Here is a 24,335-nt window from a genome sequence, read left to right on the forward strand (position 1 = left end):
ACAGACACTCTCATAATGTAGCTTAGGCTCAGGCACTCCACGCTGAGCCATCATGGTCACTCCCCACACCTCCAGCTGAAGCCTACCTACCCTGCCCAACTTTCCCAATGACTTCTGGACTTGGGGAAGGGATTCTGTTTTTTTTAATGAAAGCTCTTTCCTCATGTTCTAATCTGATAACCCACACCTTGCAAACAATTAAGCCAGTTGTAGGCAGACTACCTATCATGTGTGTCATAATTCCTTTAACCAGAAGAAATTTAATAAAAAGAATCCTTTGTATAAGGGAAACAGACTTCACTAAAACACATCACTAATCTCAGTCTTTAACACTCCAACAGGCAGGGTCCTTATCTGGGGCAACAGCGCAGAGGATGGATACACCAATTTTACAGGGTAATAATCCTATCTCTCCTATGCATAGTTTGTACCTACCCAATCTTTCCTGTATCCCAAGACATGTTTTCCAAAGTCTAGTAAGTTTTTTTTTTTTTTTAACTGACTGGAGCTTATATATGGGAGGAAAAAAATGTGAGTTAACTTCCAATTCTAAGACTGTTAAGAGCCTACATGCTATATAATTTTATTTACTAAAGACCTCTTTTCATTTTGAATGAAAAACTGAATGTTTGACAAAAGTGAACTGTGAATCAGCAATCAATGAACAGACCCAAGGTGGCCTCTTAACTCATTCATCAAAGAGTACATCACTTCTTTTAGGACAGAACTCCCTGATATCTAAGCATCCTTTCAGAGTGAGTGTAGTGATCTAGGGAGCCATTTCTATTAGTTATTCCTCCCATTTACTGTGGTCTCTGGAATACATTTGCCAGTAAGTCAATCTAACTTAAAGATTTATCCATATTCACACAATTTCCACCTTTTCTCCAAAATTAGCATTTCCCAAAGTGTGTTCCAGGAAACACTGGCATCTCAGAATGTTAATACTTGTCATGGAATTAAAAGCATATGGGGCCAAATAAGTTGGGAATATTTGGGTGACACAGATTTCTCCACTGTAGGACTTTTCAGAGCCTATATTACATGAATCTTAAGGAGACAAAGATGAGACACAGCTTTCCCTTTCCCTGACCCAATATCACTCAACTATAGTAACCCTTTTTTTTTTTTTTTTTTGCGGTGCGCAGGCCTCTCACTGTTGTGGCCTCTCCCATTGCGGAGCACAGGCTCCGGACGCGCAGGCTCAGCGGCCATGGCTCACGGGCCCAGCCGCTCCGCGGCAGGTGGGATCTTCCCTGACCGGGGCACGAACCCGTGTCCCCTGCATTGGCAGGCGGACTCTCAACCACTGTGCCACCAGGGAAGCCCTGGTAACCCTTTTTGAGTGGAGCATTTCTTAGAACTAATGTTCTGTAGAAAATCTGATGAAAAAAATTCTCTAACAGTTAATAATAATATATCTCTTTAATTAAAAATCTTAGGCCATTTACAAAAAAGGAAAATATAAGAAGTTAGATATATGGACAAATATTCAACTTACTAATAATCAAAGAAATGCAATTAAAACAATGAGAACTGTTCACTTGTCAAGAACACAATGAATTCAACAAATGATACTGGTGAGAGTATGGTGACCCGGGCACTCTTGTACATTGCCAGTAAAGGGTATCTATCTTTTAAGAAAACAGTACAATTCTTTTGGAAAGCAGTTTGGCAAATGTTTTTGAAATGTTTATGTCCACTAACCTTAAAATGGCCCATCTGAGATTCTCTTCTTAAGGAAACATTCCAAAATGAAGAAAATGTTTTATGCTCAAAGATGCTAATAGCTACACTTATAATAGTGAAAAAAAATCCCAAATAATGAAAATTTCCAGTAATAGGAAATGTCTCAGTAAACCAAGGTACATGGTATGCAGCTGTGAAAAAGATTTACAACGTTTTTATTAGCATGGGGGAAATGCTTCTATTATTACGGTACCTAAAAACTGTGGGCGTGAAAAGTCTAAATACAGATCCAGTTGCCCCTTGACGCCCATGGAGGGTACTTCAACATACCATTTCTTCCAAAAGTACAGTGAGGTAGAGCTGAACTTTTAAAGTGATTTTCAGACCCTTAAAAAAATTACTGTAAAAGCACAAGAAAGCCCTACTGAAATGGGAAGTGGGACAGCTGGTTAGGTCACTTGCCAGTTAAGTGTTTTACTCACAAATCCCAGCAATTCAAATTTGTGCCTCAGCAAAATTATTATTTAATACATACGATGAACTTGTGGAGCTGCTTGGGAATGTAAGATGGTGACTATTAACTCCGAATGCGAAGGGTCTATTTATTACTTATTTAATTCAAAAGGTAAAGGAAGAAAACATCCCAAAATGCTAGCAATATTTATTTGGTGGGGGGGAGGGGGCAGGGGAGGGACACGTATTAGGAGTGATTTTTCTCTTCCTTCCTACTGCTTTCTGAATTTCCCAAATTTTCTGTAATGGGAATGCATTACTTTTTTAGTAAATGTTTTAGTGAAATACAAGGCATGAAAGTTAAAGTTTAGTTGTTAAAAAGAATAAAATAAAAGGCAAATACCTGTCCTTTTGTCCTGTAATCTGCCAAGATGTTAAGCAGCTTATAAAATACTTCGAACCAGGGGAGATAGCTGGGGGAAGAAGAGGAAACACATGGAATATTAGTACGCAGGTCAAAAACTTTAACCAGGAGCTAATTCAAGATGGTACATTTCGGTTTCTCTCTACATCGTGAAGAGCCTTCCTGTCGTAGGCTGTGCTGGAAACGCAGACTGGTAAAATGTTAATTATTTCTGAGATTTTAAAAAATTGCCTGTGTAAGGCAGAAGATTGAATGTCCATTATAAATTATTCCCATGCCTCAGAGCTAGAACAGGTTCACAGAGAAGAAATTCAAAGCAGACTCTGCAATCAGGAACCATCTCTGAATAGCCCCCCAGGCCCCACACCCACCCCTTCCAGGAAAGCTTCTGTTCAAGTTTCTCATGATTGGACACACACAGCCACACACACACACAGCACTTCCACTGCTGCCATGTGCAAGGTGTCCCGAAGGCCCCATGAGCCTGTAACCACTCATTAAACCTTCTATTACAATGCACCCTTCCCTGTACTTACTGCAGAAAGAGCTCTAACTCTGCACCCCACCCTGCCCTCCACCGGGTTCTGACCATCATGTCCCTTAACTCTGATGACAGCCTGGTCCTGACCTTACTCCACCCTCTGTGTGGCTCATAGAATGGTCTTTCTAAAGTGCGAATCTAAGCGGCACATTGGATTAAATTCCTGCAGTGGTGCCCCATCACTACGGGACTTCTTAGGACAGTGTTCAAGGCTCCTCTGTCAGGTCCTTGACTGTGTCTCCGGCTGTCCTCGCCCTGCAGCCCCACATACATACTCCTCTCACTGCAGCCACGTTCCGAGGAATGTCCAGGCATCCTCAAGCCTGCCAGAGCTTGCACTGCATACACTCGGCACTTTTCTCCCTCTGACCTTCATGATCTAGTCTAGCTGATTTCTACTCATCCTCCTAACAGTTCCCCAACCCCTCCCCATCCCCGCCTCTCATGCCCTAACTCCCTTTTTTCTGTGCTGCCCTGTCACGTGCAAACTCCTGTTAGAACAGTCCACACACCATGTGGCCCTCAATGGCGTGTCTGTCTTCCCAGCAGACTGAGCATGACGAAGAGGAAGGATCACATCTTTCTTTACTTTGTCTTCCTAGGACCAAGCATGGAGCCTAGCAGACCCTCAGTGCTCAGTGTTGATAGAACAAACAAAACCAAAGACTAACAACGAAGGCGCATTGTTGCTATAGAATTATTGTTGAAACATACCCCTACTCCCAAGAAGTTTTTTCACTTAAAATTTAAATGGCTTTGTTCTCCATAAGAAACTTTTCCAAAGCAATATCAAATACTCATGTGGGAAGAGCGTCATCCCAAGCGCCTGCCGACCTGCTCACATCTGCCCTGCTGTGCTAACAGTATCCGTTACTGATAGAGTGGAGCACTGACTCCATCCTGCCAAGCAGAGGGAAATCAGCGCCCTGGACAGATTACCAGCTGTACCGTTGAGGGTAATAAATGAAGTGAGAGGCAATAGAGAGGACAGATAAAGCGCACAGTTCTCTGTCATTAACGTCTGTCCGAAGCCAGCACATGCTACTGTAAAATTTAAGTAGCTTATCACAATATACTGATAAGCAACTTAACTTTTCACTTCTATGACAGTATTATCACTTATGTTAATATGTTTCAATCAGCTCTGGCAGCTGCATATTGATTATTACAGAGCAAATGACTGCTGCCACTTTACACAGCATTTACTCTGGCAAAGTAATGTAAACATTCAAGAGGGATTAGGGAGGAGATAAGTTTCTCCCTTCCTATTCTGTTAAATAAACCTCGGCTGAGTTAAAAGCCATTATAGAAGGAACAATAAATCCCCTCAGAAGAAAACTCCTGCCCAGATTAGAGGACTGGTAGCAAACAAATTCAACCAAGGATTACAAATATCTTTTTTTTTTCCCTGAAAGAAAAAAATACCACTAGTTAAATCCAGCAGGAAGGGGTCGAGGGGAAGCAAGAAGAGAAAATATTTTCTTGTAAGGAAACCATGGCTTCAAGTAAATGAGAGAAAAGCTGAAGTTATTTTAGGAAGTCCTGATCAAGTGACTTGGGACAGGCTGGCTTCTCTGATAACTTAGGACTGTGGTATATAGGAAGCAGTTTTGGCCACTAGGTTCAACTGACCAACATAGTTTGGGCCCAGAACCTCACACCTCCGCGTCCTGCCGGGCTGTGAGGATGCAGGAGGTTGACATGGTACGGCCACCCAGCCAACAGCAGACTGTGCCCAGGTTCTCACACTCAGCCTCGACCTCACCAAATCGATTCTTTTTGGCTACGCTAAGCAGAGCCCTCAGCCATGGGCGGTTTTGTAGTTACCCTGGAAATCAGCCATCTCTTTCTTCCTTCAGCCTGACTGGACACAACTGTTCCCCACATGTTGTCCCCTGTGCACTGACAGATGAATATCTAGTGATGGCAGTGTTAAGGTCTTGAAACCAAAACCCAGCTGTCTTCTTCAAAGGATCTCTCTTTTCCCCTGTTGGGAGGCCAGGGTTCACAGCTGAACTTTATCCAGTGGCGTTTCCTGTACTGCTTCATTAGTGCGGACACAACAGCTTCACGCTGCCTGCGAGGGTGCAGGTGAGGATATGGAGACCCTCCACTCCATTTTGTACTTGTCTGTCAGCATGGAGTAAACACTACTTCCCAATCCAGAGACAGGAAACAAACACTCCATTACACTGCTCCTCCCGGGACGGCTAAAGGACGGCGCCTGCTCCACTTGCTACCTTAATGCAACTGCTCGAGTTTGCAATGCAAAGCATCAACATGTGGTGGGCTCGGTCCAAGGCTGGGGCCCAAAATCCCAATCACAAAGCGTCCCTGCACTCAAGAAGGCCACAGTCCTACGTGGGAAAAAGACATATACAACAAGGAGTAATAGTTTAGGTGGGGGGTTGGAACTCTTCCCCAAGTGTTTTCTTTAGCGTAGGCTTTTGGATCAAATCATTAAACCAAAATGAGCATTATCATGACCCAATCAGCAGAGCCTTGATGGGAAAAAGCCAAAATGGGAAAAGTCTGCTTCCCAGGCACCGGCCTTGATCCAAGCTTCTCTTGCCAAATCATAGGTCAGGTAACTTTGTCCCAGGGTCTGTCCTTACTCCCTGACCTGACAGTCAAATGAAGAGGCTTTTGTTTTGTGTGAGGCAATATAAATTCTTAAACTTGAGAAGAGCTCAGGCAGCACTCAAGTATTGCTACACACATGACCTCACTAGCGTGGGCTATCACAAGCCTTTGTGTGAAGTGCAGGGGCAGGTCCCAGAGATTGCAAATAGAGTCAAATGGCTCACAGTCAAAATCACCTGTAAAATTCCCTTAAGATGACTCCAATGTACAGCAGACTTGGTTTGTATAGAAACAAAGCAGATGGCCCAAGTATGGGGGACCTATTGAATGAAAACTGCCTCTGTTCAAATCTGTCAGCTTGGTGAGCTGCTTACCCTCCAGGTGAACTTAGGAACTGAGTCCAACAGAGGATAGATAGATGACTCACTTTTCTAATCTCACTCCACTGAATGGCCTTTCAGTATAATCATTCCCACACATGTACGAGTGACCTGGAATAGTGTGTATATGATGGGATTCCACTCCAGTGTCTTAAGTACTAAAATAGAAAACCATTACAAATTTTAAAAAGCTCTCCCACTTCACTTGCTAATAGTTCAGTTCAAAGCCATTAAATGAGCCCAAGCAAGGTAGAGGGGTGTGTGTGTGTGTGTGTGTGTGTGTGTGTGTGTGTGTGTGAGAGAGAGAGAGAGAGAGAGAGAGACAGACAGACAGACAGAGACAGAGAGAGAGAGAGACAGAGAGATGGGGTGCAATGGTGGCAGAAGCGGACCAAGTTGAGAAAGGTGACCACCTGCGAGAAGAGTAGTCGTGAGCAGGACGTCACAGCACAAGCATGGAGAGGACGATATCCCCCAGATGGAACAAACTGGCACAGAGTTTTGGAGCCCAAGTGGGGTGAGGAGGGTTCCCTGGTAAGGGAAAGTCAGGGCTCCAGGAGGATAAGGAGGGTGTCTACACAGGAGGTAGCCTGGCTTGGAGTGTCAGAACTCAAAAGGGGTAAGAAGGGTGTATAAGTAGGGGAAAGGCCTGGCACTGGGTAACGAAAGCATCTATGTCAGTAGAAACAAGTTGACTAGAGTAGTATTAGAACCCAAGAGGATTAAAAAAGAGCATCTGGAAGGCAGTCCAGTGTGGGATGCCAGAGCCTAAGTGGACAGGAGGGCTTCCATGAAGGATGGCCAGGCAGAGTTCAAGCAGTTGAGAAGGATGTCTATGGCAGTAGGAGACAGCAGTGACTGCCTTGCCTACAGTCCGAGTTCAAATGGGGTGAGGACGGCAGCCACAGAGGAGGGGGGCTACAAAAGAGGGAGACTGGTTACACACAGGGGAATAGATCAAGACTGATCAAGTAAGTAAATATATAATGAAAACCAAGCTTATTACTATTAGAGAAGAGAGTTACTAATATGAATAGGGAGAAAATAAGAATGAACCCTACCACACTGAACTGGAATTAGACGTAACTATGTGAAATCATGGAGAGAGATAAAAGAAATACAAATGTATGTATGTACATTATTACAGATATTACAGATACACATACAGATACATATATTCTCTAGCTCTAGCCACTGAAGGGCCTGGCATAGACATCCCAATTATAATAAGCACACTTAATGCCCAAATCCTGGCTTCTAAGTACCATTCTCCACTAGAAGGAACCAGGGCTCCTGGAAGAAATGCCTGATTCCAGGGCCAGGGCTGGGAAATACCTTGTGCTAGAAAAAAGGCAGTGCTCAACATATGCTTAGGGCATACCAATGGGACACAAAAGCTAGTATGGATGGGTTCCTACTGACCGTATCTGTGACAATTTGAGCATCAAAACAAATAAGGATAGAAAGAGATCATTTAATAATAACTAAAATAGGAAATCATGAGTCTATGCTGGAATAAATAAGCAAATTAAAAGTTTGGTAAGGATAGGATGAGGATATTCCTAGTATACCTTTTAATTAAAAAGGGAAAAAGAATGGAGAATCCTAGGAGATATGTCCTCAATCAAGTAGTGGGACAAATTGAAATAGTGTACCACCTGGAAGAATGCAATGAAAAGAACGCAGAATACTATTACATTCCTGCCACAGAGTAGAACTTAATTCCTACGGAAACATCAGATAAACCCAAACTGAAGAAGCTTTTACAAATTAATAGCCTAAGTGTCAAGTTCATAGAAGTCTAGGAAACACTGAGGAGTTATTTCAGAATAAGAAGACTAAAGAGACATGACAACAAAATGCAACATGCGATCCTTAACTATATCCTTTATATACACTCACACTTACACACATACACACAAATGGGAGGTCCAAGTATTACATGGTAGTACTGCATCAAAATTAATACTAATTTTCTGATTTTGATGATTGTAATGTAGCTATGTAAAAAAAGAATCTTTTATAACACATACTAAAGTATTCGAGGGTTACTGGGTATTATTTTGGCAACATCTCCCAAATGGGGCATTTGTATTATACTCACACTTTTCTGTATGTTTGTTATTGTTTCAAAATTAAAAATAAAATGGGGAGGAGAGAATCTAAAGAGTCTCTTCTTCCATAAAAACTACCATAAGTAGGAACTTCCCTGGTGGTTAAGACTCTGCACTCCCAGTGCAGGGGGCCTGGGTTCGATCCCTGGTCAGGGAACTAGATCCCACATGCCACAACAAAGATCCCGCATGCTGCAAAAAAAAAAAAAACAACTCGCATGCCGCAAAGAAGATCCCATGTGCCACAACTAAGGCTCAGCGCAGCCAAATAAATAAATAAACAGTAGACCAACTAGAGTATACAGAAAAATGACATGAGTTGGGAAAATAAAATAAAAAATTTAAAACCATGGCTATAGGGAGGGGCATGCAATGGAGAGAAGAGCTGGTTGCAACTGTGAGTGGGAGTCAATACGCATCACAGAGAGAAGGTTGGGCTTCAGCTAAGTCTTGAAAGAGGCTGTTCTCTGCCTAAGGGAAGAAGGTTGGAATGGGTGGGGATAAAGAGCATTAGAGGCAGGGAAAACTCATGAGCAAGGGCTTGTAGGCACAAACCACTGGTGCAGTTGGAATAGCCAGAGAGTAGGGTGTGCAGGCTGCAGGAGGACAAAGATGAGGCAGGGGCAGAAGGGCCAGGCTCTGGAGGGGCTCTCATATGCCAAATGCACGGGCCTCCCTTTTATTCTGGAATCGGTGGGGAACCAAAGGGCCAGTTAAAGAGAAGCAACATTCTGAAGATGAGTATTTAGAGCCAGGCAGAAAGTGATTATCTCCCCCTCACCATAGCCCAGTGGGTCATCTCAGCCTTACCAGAACCACTGTCCACTTTGCTACCCTAAAAAGAAAAACTTCGATAATATGATCTAGTTATGGGCTTCCCTGGTGGCGCAGTGGTTGAGAATCCGCCTGCCAATGGAGGGGACACAGGTTCGGTCCCTGGTCTGGGAAGATCCCACATGCCAAGGAGCAACTAAGCCCATGCGCCACAACTACTGGGCCTGCACTCTAGAGCCCGTGAGCCACAACTACTGAAGCCCACGCGCCTAGAGCCTGTGCTCCACAACAAGAGAAGCCACCACAATGAGAAGTCCGCAAGGAAGAGTAGCCCCCGCTTGCCACAACTAGAGAAAGCCCGCGCACAGCAATGAAGACCCAACAAAGCCAAAAAAAAAAAATAATATATATATATATATATATATATACACACACACACACACACACACACACACACACACACATATATGATCTAGTTATACACATAATTTGAAAAAGATCAACAAAATGCCCTGGCTGTAGTATGAAAGTGAAATGAAAAAGTATTTTATAACAAAAAGTTTAACATTTAAACACTCAGGCACCATTATATTAGAAGATATAATGAAATAGTACCTCCCTGAGGGCTTGCCACAGATGTGCATCTACTCATGTTTGGAATGATGAGTTTAAAGCTAAGAAGAGTGACATGCAATACAGTCTTTCAACTTTTCTTTGTGATTTCCACTGCCTAAGAAGCCCTTAAAACTTCATTGCAGGTACTCTAAGAGAGGTATCCCTTCTTTTCCTACTTCCTGCCAGCAGATTTTGCCGATTCATTGGATGACAAAGCATCCCTTGGCTAAGGCTACTTGGCATATTACCAACCCCCAACCCCCAAATTTAAACAAGCAGAGCAGCATGGGACATCGGGAGAACACAGACTTGAGTCGAATAACCTTGTATGAATCTCAGTTCTGATACTTAGTAGTTGTGACACCTCAGGGAAGCAATCTCTCAAAGACTCAGTTTCCTCTTCTACAAAAAGATACACACCATCTAACTAATGTAACTGATGTATACAGAGACACCCAACCCCGGGCCTGGAATACTCTTCCTGTCCCTCTCTGCCTAACATTCCTGGTGTCTGCTTCAGAGGTTCCTCCAGGACTCTGTATAGGAATTAATTCATCAGGCCCCGCAGTCACCAGAGCAGACAGGAAATTACAACCTGTTATAAGAGGAAGACACAAATGATATGACCGCTTAAACCAGTAAGTCCCCACTTAGCCCTTCCAGTTTGACTAGCATCTATACCTACTCCTCTGTCAGTGTCTCGTTGGTCAAATGTCTACAATAAAATGCAAATAAAGGACTTCCCTGGTGGCGCAGTGGTTAAGAATCCTCCTGCCAATGCAGGTCGGGACACAGATTCGAGCCCTGGCCCGGGAAGATCCCACATGCCGTGGAGCAACTAAGCCTGTGCGCCCCAACTACTGAGCTGCACTCTACAGCCCACGAGCCACAACTACTGAGCCCGTGTGCCACAACTACTGAAGCCTGTGTGCCTAGAGCCTGTGCTGCACAAGAAAAGCCACGACAATGAGAAGCCCGTGCACCGTAACAAAGACCCAACACAGCCAAAAATATAAATAATAAATAAATTTATTTTAAAAAATGCAAATAAAAGTTCAACCTTTGCAACGATGCAGGATTTCATGAAGCCCTTGTTAGAGATGCTGGACAACCGCTCAGAGCTAAGGAAAAGTGACTGATATATAAAGACCTGGCAGCATTAGACCAGGTAGCAAGAGACGAAGAGAAAAATCAAGAAAAACAAGGATGGTGGCACATCAAAAGAAAATGAATTCAATATCAAAGGGTTAAGAGAGGCCTTGGGGAAATTGATGACGTCCTCAAAAACTTTTGGAAAAATGACTCCTTTTATGATTATGCTATGAAAGTCAAACATGAAGTGTTATTATGTCTGAAAAATCATACCACCACCGACAAAAAACTCACTTGACTCATTATTCTAAGAATTAATGTGTTGTTGGAATAAAGGCTAGATTTTGTCAAAATGAATTGATTTTCAAAGTTTGTTGCATTTTTTCTAGATAAAAATTCTAAATAACCCCCCCATTTTTACTATAAAATTTTGGTCCCACTTAAATAAATGCATTTTAGTCCCAGCATATGAGGCCGTCCTGGGCTTACCCTATATGAAGACTCACCTCAGTTCTTGACTAGTATCAACTCCATGAGAGCAAGGATCATGACTGTATATTGATTGTTTAATCTCTAGTGTGTGCCTGGCACATGTTAGACATCCACTAAGTCAGAACTTCCCTTGACAGATGTAACTCATCCCTATAGTTTCTACTAAGGCCATTACCACTAGAGCCACAGAGAAACAGTCAACCAACTCTTATTAGGAGGTGGGGCTCCAAATTTAGCAGGCAGCATTTTGGTTAGAAAAATGATCCAGAACCAAAAACAACTCCTATCAATGGACTGCTGGAGTGACAAATAATTTAAAATAGAGTGAGCAAATAAATATTCTAAGCAGACCAAGAAGTACCCACAAACTTAAGATTTCTTGCTCCTTGTCCATCCCTTCAATGCAAGTAAACCCTGCTATCTACTTTTTTTGTTTCTACTTCAAGTACTGTGGGAAGATGTAATATGGGAAAATGTCAAAAACCAAGCTCATTATTGTAGTTTGGCAACTTAATTTTTCAAGCACAGGTGAACCTCTAAAACTGCTCAAGAATCCTCTAATCCGTTAGTGTATCAGGCCCCATGTTCCCACAGAGTCTGCCCTAAACTTACTTTTTCTCCCATCTCTAATCCATCTCTCCTGCTCTTCAGAAGATTTTCTTCTCTCCAAACTTACTGAAGAGAATAGCTCTAACATGAGCTTCCCTTTCTCCTACTCCTACACCTCTCATGCCCTCCCCTTTCCCTCCCAATTGGAGATGGAAAGTGGGAAGACTCTAGTCTCCAACCACACTGCCTTCTATAAGACTCATCTTCTCTCTCATTACACTCAGCCAACAAGCATTCCCATCTTTAAGCCCAACAAAAACCATCCTTGTGTGCTAGTCTACAGTTCTCAAACTACAGCCTTAGCACCAAGGTGCACACATTCCTCCCTATGAGAAAAACATACCACAACCTCCTGAGCTAACCACACTAAACTTCAATGAACATACTCTGGAATTTAAAATTGAGGTGACGTTTACAGTCCAAACATCACACATTTCCAGATCATTCACTTTTCAAATGTTGCAGTCAATCATACATGAAATCACATATTCCTCCATATTTATTAAGCCGCATCCAATATATGCCTGGCACTCTGCAAGGTGCATGGGGAATGAGACCCAGGACCCAGCATTTGGAGAGCTCACTGTCTCAAGAAGGAAGCAGACACATTGGCAAATACTGTCGGCAGCGCTGGGTCAGTGCTATGACAGAGGTTCACAGAGGGAACAGAGGAGAGGTTCTGGAAAGTCTTCCCACAGGAAATGACACTTCGCTGATCAACTTTACACAGACTGCAAAGTCAGGAGACCCACTGTTCTGTCACTAGCTGTGGCCTGAACTGTGTTTCTTCTCCCCCACGTGTGAAATGGGGATATACTATCTACACTCACATGGCTGTTGTTACGGGGAAACATATGCACCCACCATTGAGCCTGGAACAGAATAAACAATGGTTTTTCTTGATGAAATTGTACTCTTTTGCCATTAAGATTAAAAGTTGGAGGAACCTAAATAAGAAAAAACGAACAATCCCCTTTGGGAGATCAGAGCAAGTCTCACTCAATCTGAGCATTCTGCTTTGCTCACAGTTGCTGATCTCAAATTGTAAATTTATTATGGCATCTGGTTAAGCTCAAGAATCTCTGACTTGTGTCCATAATTAATATCCCATTGTGATACCTATTACATCTATGCAGGAAAATATGTTGTATGCACTGAATGAGCAGAAATATTAATTTGCATTAGGAAAAAAACCAACAAGCTCCCGTAAAACATCTGTGCTTACATAAATCTACCCAAACATACACTTGGATTTGAGTTTGGAAACAAGGCTCTTTTCCCTCTTGATGGGTATTCAATAATTGTTGCTTTTAGACAGCGGATGTGTCGTCTTCTTTTCTATGACAGTATTACTATGATTGAGGGAGATTGCTCAGGAGGAAAGCAAGGAGGCACTTTTCTGTTATCACCAGTGAAGTGTTGGTAACAGAAGATCTGTGGAGTAATGACACCTGCACTGACAATTCAGTGTAATTCTCAGATATCTTCCATTGAGCCCAGAGAGGATGAGCACATAGGCCTTTCATCATTTTCCTAAGAGAGTTTATGATGCAGCCCACCTCCTGTATTCACACACCTGCAAGTTTTTTCCCCATTCAGAGCATCTTATTTTATGGTTTAAATTACTACTGTAATATAATATAATGGGTTAGTGAGGGTCTAACCATGGCCCACCTTACAGAAGCTTTCACAGACTAAAAGAGAAACACATTGTCTCTACTGAAAATGAAAAACACAACAAAAGGAAGAAATGGCTACACAAGAAGTCCTGTCCTACTTTCAGAAGTAAACAACAAAATTAATTATCCCACTGAGACACCATTTGATATTATTCTCATTTCAGAGCTAGGAAGTGGAAGCTAATGGAGAAAAGTGGGAAATTTATCAAGCAATAGGTGCTTTGAACTATTATTCTTTAAAACAACTCTATGAGATGAACTATCATTCCATTTTACAGATGAGAAAACTGAGTCTCAGAGAAGTGAAGTAACTTACCTAGGACAGCACAGTTACTAAAAGCACAGCTCAGACACAAAACTAGTCCAATGTGATTTCTATCCTACTCACTCCATACAACACAGTAACAGTTGTACAACCTGATCAAGTACAATAGTCAATCCTGAGATTAGGATTTAAAATCCTTACCTTGCAGTTCTTACTGTAATGCCCTGATAAAATGAAAGCTTGCCTCCAAAGGTCCCTCAGCTCGATGCGTTCTGAGCAATCCAACTTTGGCTGCCTCCCAACAGTTCAGCATATTTTCTTACTTTGCCAGCTCCAGGGACACTAGTCATGTGTCAGCTCTTTATTGCTTTAGGAATTAGCGTACATGTTATATTCGGAAACACAAATATAAATAGCTCAATTTAAAATGTTTTAATCAAGCATGGCAAAAGAGATATTTTAAGTTTCCAGTGCTGCGTGTCAAAACCCAATGCCTCTGCTACCTTAGAGGTGTATTTTTAAGAACTTATCTAAAAAAACAATGGCCTGTGTCATAGATTCTTAAACAGACTGTTGCCTTTTTTAAAATTTAAAGCATAAAGCTTTAAATGTATGCTTATGGTGACAATTAAGGAAATGCTAGATTAGACAGGGCATCAGTTTTCCACGAATAGCACTCATTTAAGTTCATTTCCACCCCAGATCTCTGCAGATCTCTGTTACGTCATTCAATCACAAATCTCTCTATAAAAGTGTCTGGCTGTCTCTTAAAACCATTTACGCTCTATGCTTCAATGCCTTTCCTTGGCAACTTTTTCCATATGCTTAACTTCTTTCAGGAAAGCAGTTCTGTCTCAATTCACAGGACAGCACACCAATCAACACAAGCAAGCAGAGAGGTAAAGAAAGGAAAAAGGAGAGACGGGCACATAGAGAGAAGGTAGAATATAAATGTAGCTGGTCCAATAAAAGTAATGTTTTAGAAGGCAAAGAGTTTTAGGCCAAAAGAAAACTAAACCACCTACCCCCAAGCAATCAGAGAGCCCTGAACTTGAATTTATAACCCAAACACCCTGTACCATATGCAACTTGAGACACAACTGGTAGCACTACTGGGGATTTATGACTTATGACTTGTTCATATTTAATTTGTAACCAAACACTTCCCCTTCCTCTTTGCTACCTTAGAACTCTTGATTAACTCTTGTTTTCACAGGTCAGAGGTTAAATAAAGGAAGGGAAGCATTCTGGGGTGAGATTGCCCAGAGCACCACATCCAAGAGTGACCTGTGCAAGGAACATTAAAATAAGTGATAAGACTAGAGATTGTTCAAGACAGCTGATGTTCAAAGACTCCTCTGGGTACAAAGCAGGATCTTGAGACTAGAGAGCTGGCAAGAAAGGTGGACAGGAAACTGCTCTCAAGTTACGTTTCGTGACAGAGCAACTCTCTCACCAAGAGGTTTCTCCCAAAATGTTTTTGGAAATGAGACTGAGGTTTTAAGGGAAGGTAAAACAGGAATTTGTATAAGCCAAACAACCCTTCTCCTCGTTTCATTCTGCCACAGGCATCTGTCTTGCCCAGCAGATTCTCCTACTCCAAAGAAAACCTCCATGGCTAACACAAGGGAAGCAGATTTCTTGTACACACAGAGGCACAGCTACCCTGCTGAACAGGGTATAATCTGTCCAACTGCAAGATCCACCTCGTACCAAGTACCTTTACCACTCATCATGTACCAAACTGATTAAAAAAAAGAATAGTAGAGACCACCACTTATTCTGGAACACCAAATGCCAGGAGCTTTACATGCATTTGTTTATTTACTCCTCATAGTAGTTTATTACGTAGGTACCATTACATCCCCAGATAACATATGAGGAAACTGAAGCACAGAAAAAGTAAGTAACTTGCTCAGACTCACACAGCCACAGAGTAGATCAGGGCTGGATCCAGGTCTATGTGGCTTGCTATACCAGTAGGTATTTTTCTGAAAAAAATCTTCCTCAGGGAACAGTATCACTGAAGTACACACTAGACAGCGCATACACTTTACATGTGATCGGGTGTTTTCAAATTGCCAAAATGGGACAATGCTCATTTGTTTTATAGCTAGCTCTCGTTAGTTCGTTCGTTCGTTCCTTCTTTCCTTCATTCATTCATTGCCTAATATAAGCCAGGCACTGGACAGAGAGTCAAGGCATAGCTTCCACTAAAGTAGGTCCCTGATTTAAATTTGTATGTGAAACCATTATGGCATTAGGAATGATCTGATAGAGGCAACAAAAACAAAACTTGGAAAATGTGGGAAGCAATGGCTGGGCCTCCGTGCAAGGAGCTAAGGCATGCTTTTCTCTGCACCATAATCACAGAACACAGCCAGAGCCTGGAGCAGTTTCCTCAGCGGAGCCCTTCAACAGGATGGAGGAACCCAATCCTGAGCAACCTGAGAAGGTGGGCGTCCACTACTGGGTGATCAGATTTGAAACATAAAGTGCCGTTAGTCACTCTCTGTTGTTTCCCTGACAAAAAATCCTGCCCCTCGGCCACTCCTTAGTTTTAAAACAATCTTTGTGCTTATGGCTTATGTTTTATTATAATCCAGGAGGAGTCCGTAATGCTAAAAAAGTCTAAAATTGGTGTTATTAACTCTCTTAAAGTATGGTAGGTTAGAGGAAGGTCAAGTGTTTGGTTAAACAAGTCATAAGTCAGCAGTCCCCAGCAGCACCACCAGTTGTGCGTCTCCCTCAAAAGAAACCCTAAAAACTAATTTTTAGAAAAAGGAAGCTTGGCCAGCAAAGCTGGCAGAAACAGGTTTCTCTGACATAAATTCTTAAACTCATATAATATGAAAGACAGCAGGAAAATTATCTTTCAGTAACCATTAAAAGCAGAATAAGGGGACTTCCCTGGTGGCACAGTGGTTAAGAATCCGCCTGCCAATGCATGGGACACGGGTTCGAGCCCTGGTCCGGGAAGATCCCACATGCCACAGAGCAACTAAGCCCGTGAGCCACAACTACTGAGCCTGTGCTCTAGAGCCCATGCTCTGCAACAAGAGAAGCCACTGCAATGGGAAGCCCGTGCACCACAACAAAGAGTAGCCCCCGCTCACCACAACTAGAGAAAGCCCACGCACAGCAACGAAGACCCAACGCAGCCAAAGATTAATTAATTTTTTTAAAAAAGCAGAAAATGAAGGTTAAAAAAAACGTATGCAGGAATTATTTTTACTTTATTTCCACCAGCATTAAATGCTGTAACAATTTTTTGGTACTATATTGTAAATGGAAGTTCTTTACCATGTGTATAATAGCGAAACATATGTACTCACATCTAAGTATGTACTAAGAGAATGGCTAAATAAATTATGATAAATCCAGGCAACAGAAAATTAGGGTTTAGAATATTTTTAGTAATACTATAGGAAAATGCCCATGAAATAATATAAAGTTGACTCAACTGTGCAGGTTCATTTATACATGAATTTTTTCCAGTAAATACAGTACCTGTATTTTCATTTTACAGATCTTTAACTAACTGAAGGGAAAAGTTTGCATTCAATTACTGATCATAGTATGTGGAATCAAAAGAACTAGGGTTTGAACCCTGCTTCTATCCAAACTGTTGCAGCTTCCTGCCCTTGGGTGAGTCTGTTATCATTTCCTCTGTTTTTGAGGCAGTATGTGGATCTTCAACTTGCGATGGGGGTTGCACCCCTAACCCCACGTTGTTCAAGGGTCAAATGTAGATTGAAAAGAAGCAATGTTCGCAATTATGTATCACATGCAATCATACACTCATAGAAAGATTAGAAGATGAAAAATTAATAGCGGTTATCTCTAGGTTGTGGGATTACAGATAATCTTTGTTTCCTTCTACATTCTTCTCTACGTTTTCTAAGGCTTATGTATTGAGCATGCAATGCCTTAAAAATTAGAAAAAGGTTGTGTTGCATTTTAAGTACTTTATCTTATTCATGGTTGCAAATACTTGGAACTAAGCTAAATGTACAATAATAGTTCACAAATTTGGACTATCAAAATAATGGAATATTTTTTAAAACTTTCAGGTGTAAAATTTATTTTTTTTAAAGTTTGATATTATTAGAAAAAATCACAAGCTTATAATTATAAGCATAAAATTTTATTTTTTATTTGTTTTTTATTGAAGTATAGTTAATATACAATATAAGTTCCAGGTGTACAATATAGTGATTCACAGCTTTTTAAGGTTATGCTCCATTTATAGTTGTTATAAAGTACTGGTTATATTCCCTGTGTTGTACAATACATCCTTGTAGTTTTGTATATAATAGTTTGTACCTCTTAATCCTCTATCCCTATACTGCCCCTCCCCCCTTGGAATATTATATATTCATTAAAATCAGACTACAGAAAAGTATTTCAACATAGAAAAATATTTACTATATATTTAGATATAAAAGCAGGCTCTATAATATATATAGATGATTTTTCATTTTGTGTGTTTTCCTTTATTTTCCAAACTTTCTACAATAAATATGCATTATTTTTATGCACTTTTAAGTTTAAAAAAAAGCAACATGCATGATCCTCCCTGCCTACCAACTTCCAAGTCATCTTGTTTGGTGGTAGGGAGGTGGATTGGATAGGGAGAGCAGAATCGAAAGCCTATCCTCTTGTTTCCTTAAGTGTGCTTAATAACTGTGATGACTCAGTTCCCAAAGAGGTTCTCTAGCTGAAATGGACGTTTGCACTCTTTAACAAACTGATCACACCAGTCTCATGCTCTTTCCACTGCACCACGCTTAACATGGATCTCAGCTCCAGGGAGGGGTGGTTGGTTAATAAGGGTTTCAGTGACCTTCCTCACTGTGGGAGCAGTCAGCCTCCATAAACCCTGGTGGATCTCAGAAAGGAGACACACTCACTTGTGCAAGGCCACCCTAAGTTGAGAGGGGGAAGAAAAAAGGCTCAGAGTCTTTTTTATCCCTGCTAGATTTTGAGGCCAAATCCTCAAGGCTGGATGGTTCATATAAACATTTAGCAGGCATCAATACACACCAGCCTGTGCTAGACAGCCAGGATAAATACATGAGCGAAACACAGCACTGTCTGTCCTCAAGGAACCTAGGTCTCTCGGGGTAAGACAAACATGGAAACGGTTAATCTCAATGCAATGTGAGGCTGCTGTGATACAACGAGGCATTGACAGCTGTGGGAATACTGAGGAAAAGTGTCTCAACCAGACCGGGGTATTAGCTAAATGAGGAAGAGTAGTTAGATGAAAGAAAAGTGCACTTCCATCTGGAGGGGACAAAATATTCCAGAGGCATAGAGACAATGGACTACAAATGGCTTGGGGTGGTTGGTTTCCACTTAAAGGTAAGGGCAAGATGTTTCTCTGTGTGATTTTGGGGCGGGGGGGAGGTTCTGTTAGGGGTGCAGATGGAATTCTTGGCAGAAGAAGCTGAGACTAGAGAAATCCAAAAAGACCGGCTTGTGAGGAGTTTTATGTGCAAGACTAGGGAGTTTAGCTCTTTTCCTAAAAGCAAAGAAGAGTTTTAAGCAGAGGAGGGATCTGATCAGCTTTGTCTTTTTAGAAGCACACTTTAATGGCAGAGTGGGAGGTGAACTGAAAGGGGAAGTCTGGAAGCAGATAAACTCAAAGGTTCTAAGACCCAGGTAGCTGGCAAAGTCCTCTAGGAAGAAGGTTCTAATAGTGAAGGCTTATGCCAATGCTCTTTTAATCACTTAAAGAGACTACTGAATGCAATTAAAAAGAGCGTTTGGCTCCAAGAGAAGAACTAAAAAATGAGTTCCTATTAGGCAAAGGCTGGCCTGAAGAGTGAGACTCTTGCAGAAGCAGCATCCACTGTGTGATATGGTAGGAGAGGAGGATAGCCCGGAGCAACAGGTGTGCTTCCCCAACCTATCAGAGGGCTCCCCCTGAGCTGTGACTTCATCTCTCCATGCCCACTTTCCTCTGCCAAAGGGCAATACTTCCTATTTACCTAACAAGGCCATTGGTATGGAACGAATTAGGCAACTTAATACAAATTTAATAATAACTTTCTAATACAAATAATACAGAGTGCCCATCAGAGTTCACAGACCATACCAGGCACTCACAAACAGACGGCTTCTGTTATGATTGTTAGGTAGGAGATGTCTACCTGCTCTCTCAGGAGAACGAGTGGTTCTAAGCCATATTTTGGATTATTTTAAATGCCTTTAAAATGCTGAGCACCACAAGCATATGTATATTCCTTACAATTACTTTTCACACTGTATTTGTCATAAAGAGGGAACTAGGGTCAATAGAAATTTTATTAATATTTATCCACTTGAAATACTACTCAGCCATGAAAAAGAATGAAATTTTGCCACTTGCAGCAACGTGGACGGACATGGAAGTCATTATGCTAAGTGAAATAAGTCAGACAGAGAAAGACAAATACTGTATGATATCACTTCCCTGTGGAATCTAAAAAAATACAACAAACTAGTGAATATAACAAAAAAGAAGTAGACTCACAGATATAGAGAACAAACCAGTGGTCACCACTGGGGAGAGGGAAGGGAGGGCAATAACGGGAGAGGAGATTAAGAGGTGCAAATTACTAGGTATAAAGTAAGCTACAAGGACATACTGTACAACATGGGGAATATAACTATAAATGGAGTATAACCTTTAAAATTGTGAATCACTATATTGTATACCTATAAATTATATAGTATTATACAGCAACTATACTTCAATAAAAATACACTATCCCTCCCCCCAAAAAAGGAAAAAAATATTTATCCACTTGATACAAGATGATTTCATTTCAAAGACAGAATGAAAACAAAGGAAAAAAGATAGGGATCATAAATGTGTCACCAGTATTTTTCCAATCATTCCTCAATGAATGACTCTTCTCAAGATAACACTGTAAATAGTTCCTTAGGCTTTCCTGACTGAAGGAATATTATGTATTGTTCTTGACTAATTAAATAAGACTTAAGCCTAGAAGATTTAGTATGCTATAATGATATAAAAGACAGCAACAGTAATAAGACTCTAAGAGCTGTCGTTAAACATATGGATGTTAATATTTTTACCTTTCACAAATGTTTGAACTTAACTTCTATTCTAAAATAGAGCAACTTCAGTTAATTTAAAGATCAGTTCTCCACATTGAACCATTCACAGGATGAAAATATCTAGTCCCTCAGCTATGGCAGGCAGTGACCCAGCAGTTAAAGGGCATTATCTCTACTCCCCATCTCTACTCCTTACCTGAGCTACATGACATGGGGAATCTTCAGCTATAACTAATAGATGAAGAAATGGAGGCTCAAAGATGTATAGCGACTTGCTCAAGATCATCAAGCTAGTAAAGCAGCGGTCAGGATTTGAAGTAAGGTCTTCTGGTTCCAAAGCTCATGGTCCTTTTTCTTTTTCATAAACCAACTTCAAATTATAATTTACATACAATAAAGCCCACCCATTCTATGTGTACATTTAGAGGAGTTCTTCCCCCCCCCCCCCCCCCCCCCGTACGCGGGCCTCTCCCTGTTGTGGCCTCTCCCGTCGTGGAGCACAGGCTCCATACGCGCAGGCTCAGCGGCCATGGCTCACGGGCCCACCCGCCCCACGACACGCGGGATCCTCCCGGGCCGGGGCACGAACCCGCGTCCCCTGCATCAGCAGGCGGACTCTCAACCACTGCGCCACCAGGGAAGCCCTAGAGTTGTTCTGATAACCATATACGTCTGTTTAACCACCACCACAATCAGTATATACAACATTTCCAGGACCCCAAAATGCTCCCTTGTACCCCCATCAATCCCCTCACCCGCTGCAGGGTGTCTACCACACTATACTGAGATCACCTCTTTACCACCTGTTTTCCCCACCATTACCATTTTAAAATTTACTTCCTTTTAACATCAATTAAAATTCACTCTGTTGGTTGTATAGTTCTATGAATTTTGACAAACGCACACAGTTGCGTAACTGCCACAGACAATCAAGACACAGAACACCTCTATCCCACACCACCCAATTTGCCTATGCTGCCCTTTTGTAGTCAACACTTCCCCACTCCCAGCACCTGATCTGTTTCCTATTCCTATAATTGTGCCTTTTTCAGAATGCCATATAAATGAAGTAATACAGTATGTAGCCACTATCATGATCTATCATGGCTTCTGTCATGACTTTTAAGTCACACTGTATATTTTAGCCTTTTCCCCACTGCTGACCCATGAAAGACAAATTTTTATAGTGACATATTCCCATGGACATTCCGATATATCACAACACCAAGGCACTAGCTATTGCTCTGCCCCAAGTGAGGAAATGTTATAGGAATACCTTCAGTCCACCTAATGCATTGAAACAGTATGTTATTTACCAACTTCATTAGCTATGTTATTTAATACTAATAAATTAAGTAAGACACATCTCACATGTGAATGAAAGAAACTAATCTGTCTACACTGGGGTTGTAGTACATCCTACCTCTGTAGCACCATGCTTTCTCCTATAGCTATGAAACCATGCCCAGCCTGGAGGTCTGACCATAATACTATGGGTAGTGCCAAGGGTTTGCTCCATGACCAGAAAAAGCAGAACCCAAGCTCTCTGCCACCTGCCCAACCAGATGAGGCAAAGGGGGTGTGAGAGCAGCCAGTTGCTCTAAACTGTTCAACCTTCTCATTTTGTAGCGGAAGGAAGGGAAGTCCAGAGAGTGGAAGGGATTTACCCGGAGCCACCCATTTGCAGAATCAAAAGGGTATCTCAACAAACCCAGAATGTTGTCCTCACTGAATGGATTAGCAATCCCTCAGTATTACTCTCTCGTTTCTTTTTCTGCTATACTTTCTACCAACTAGGGTGCAAAAGAACATGGCTTCTCTTGTGTGAGAGAATCTAGTGTAGCTGCGGTCTTCAATATCCGGAATTGTCCTGAAACATCAAAATTTCAATCGGATTCCACAGAGAAGTCCCACAGTCTCTTACTAACCAGGATTTGAAATAATGTCTGTTTAGCTCCAAACCTGATGGTCTTTCTGTCTACTGTATATTTTGATATCTGTTCTGACACACATCTGGTTTTAGTATTCTATGGCTCATATGGACATCAAAAATGTATTGACTGTGAGGCCCTTTGCTGGGTCCTGGGGCTAACAGGTGAATCAGATGTAGTTTCTAGTTTTAAGGAGCTCAGTGTCTAGAGAGGAAATAAGACACATAAATCAACAAGGGTAATTACTGAGATAAGTGCTATGAGAGAAGTGTGCATAGGCACCGATTATCTGTCACACGAGCTTGCGTGCGTGCGTGTACACACACACACACACACACACACACACACACACACACACACACAGAGCAGATGACCAGCCCCATCATATGTGACAGAATTTCTTTAAATCCTAACAGGACTTAATAATTCTAAAATCAAATAGAAATGGTCACATTAGAAGAAACTTTATTTTACAGAGAACAGTTGAACAAAGGCTACTGGAGCTCAGGATCCAATAGTGATCGCCCAACAGGGCCACTTGATTTTTATGAACAATTTTCTTCTTCCTTTTCCTGTTAATACAGAAAAACTGGCACCTTTGTCTGGGTCCAGAATGTAAAATCAGGAAATAAAATGGCAAGTCTTACAACTGTGAACTTCAATCAGTTCATTACAAACCAAAGGGACATATTTGAATGCATGTTGCTACATTCATTTACCTATTCTGCCAAGCCATTCAATTACACGATTTCAGATTTTGTATAAAAAATACAGCCGTGTTTCTTTCAAAAGCTGGTATTTAGAGAAAAGTGATTAGAACAGCATGCTATGATACGTTAATACAGTGGTTTCATTTAATGGACAATGGCAGTTTCTGAAAGGCTCCCTGTACTTTAAATTATTACACTTAGAATTCATGACTACAACGTGTCTCAACTTTTTTCTTACTGCTGTACAATACACTCCATTGCCACTGTGAATGCAAAAAACCCCACATTATCAGAAGAGTTTTATTAGCATTTATAATCTTAACGAAAGTCATTTTTAAGGGTGGGGGGTGGGTATAGTGGGTTGTGAACACTGAGGAGGATAAGGCGTCATAATTGAGAAAGAGTTGAAAAAAGGGAGAAGAAAAGCTAGAGCAGGAGAAAAATCTTAAACCAAAATTTAACTTCTCCTTGGAGAGAGAGGGCACAAAAGAGACGGAGTTTATTCTAACCAGAAGCAGCTGTTGCTGTTCGAATTAGGAAGCATTCCTAATGAATCAGCAGTTCTTATAATAAATATACTCCCCTTTGAAATGTGAGGATTCGCTATGAGAATTTCTTTTGATACATTTTTTACACGAACTCATTAGACGGAGAAGAGGCAAGGATCGAGTATGTTCCTTTCTAAATTATGACGGAGATCTTATCCATATCATATCCTCCCAAGGTTAGTTAGGTGGGGCACAGGAAAATAAAAAACACAAATTTAAAACAGTTTCTACTGACCAGCACCCTGTTGTGACTCACTCCAAACAAACCTTGTAAGATGCTATGTTAACAGCACGCCTTACAAAATACCTGCTACTACACTAACTTAACAAGTGCCAGTTAAAGTTTAAAATGAAATCAGAGCTAT

The 24,335-nt window shown here is 41.4% G+C and overlaps 1 protein-coding gene across 10 annotated transcripts in view; it reads right to left on the reverse strand.

The window, feature by feature from the left end:
• The window catches only part of DENND1A (DENN domain containing 1A), a 540,810-nt gene that overhangs the window by 278,443 nt on the left and 238,032 nt on the right, over positions 1 to 24,335 (reverse strand). For all 10 annotated transcript variants that reach the window (XM_073806587.1, XM_073806589.1, XM_073806585.1 and 7 more), the window contains one exon: positions 2,546 to 2,615. In XM_073806587.1, coding sequence (XP_073662688.1) covers positions 2,546 to 2,615 — 70 coding nt within the window. The remainder of the gene's footprint in view (positions 1 to 2,545; positions 2,616 to 24,335) is intronic.

The sequence above is a fragment of the Tursiops truncatus genome, chromosome 6 (genome assembly GCF_011762595.2).
Source record: "Tursiops truncatus isolate mTurTru1 chromosome 6, mTurTru1.mat.Y, whole genome shotgun sequence".
Lineage (NCBI taxonomy): Eukaryota > Metazoa > Chordata > Mammalia > Artiodactyla > Delphinidae > Tursiops > Tursiops truncatus.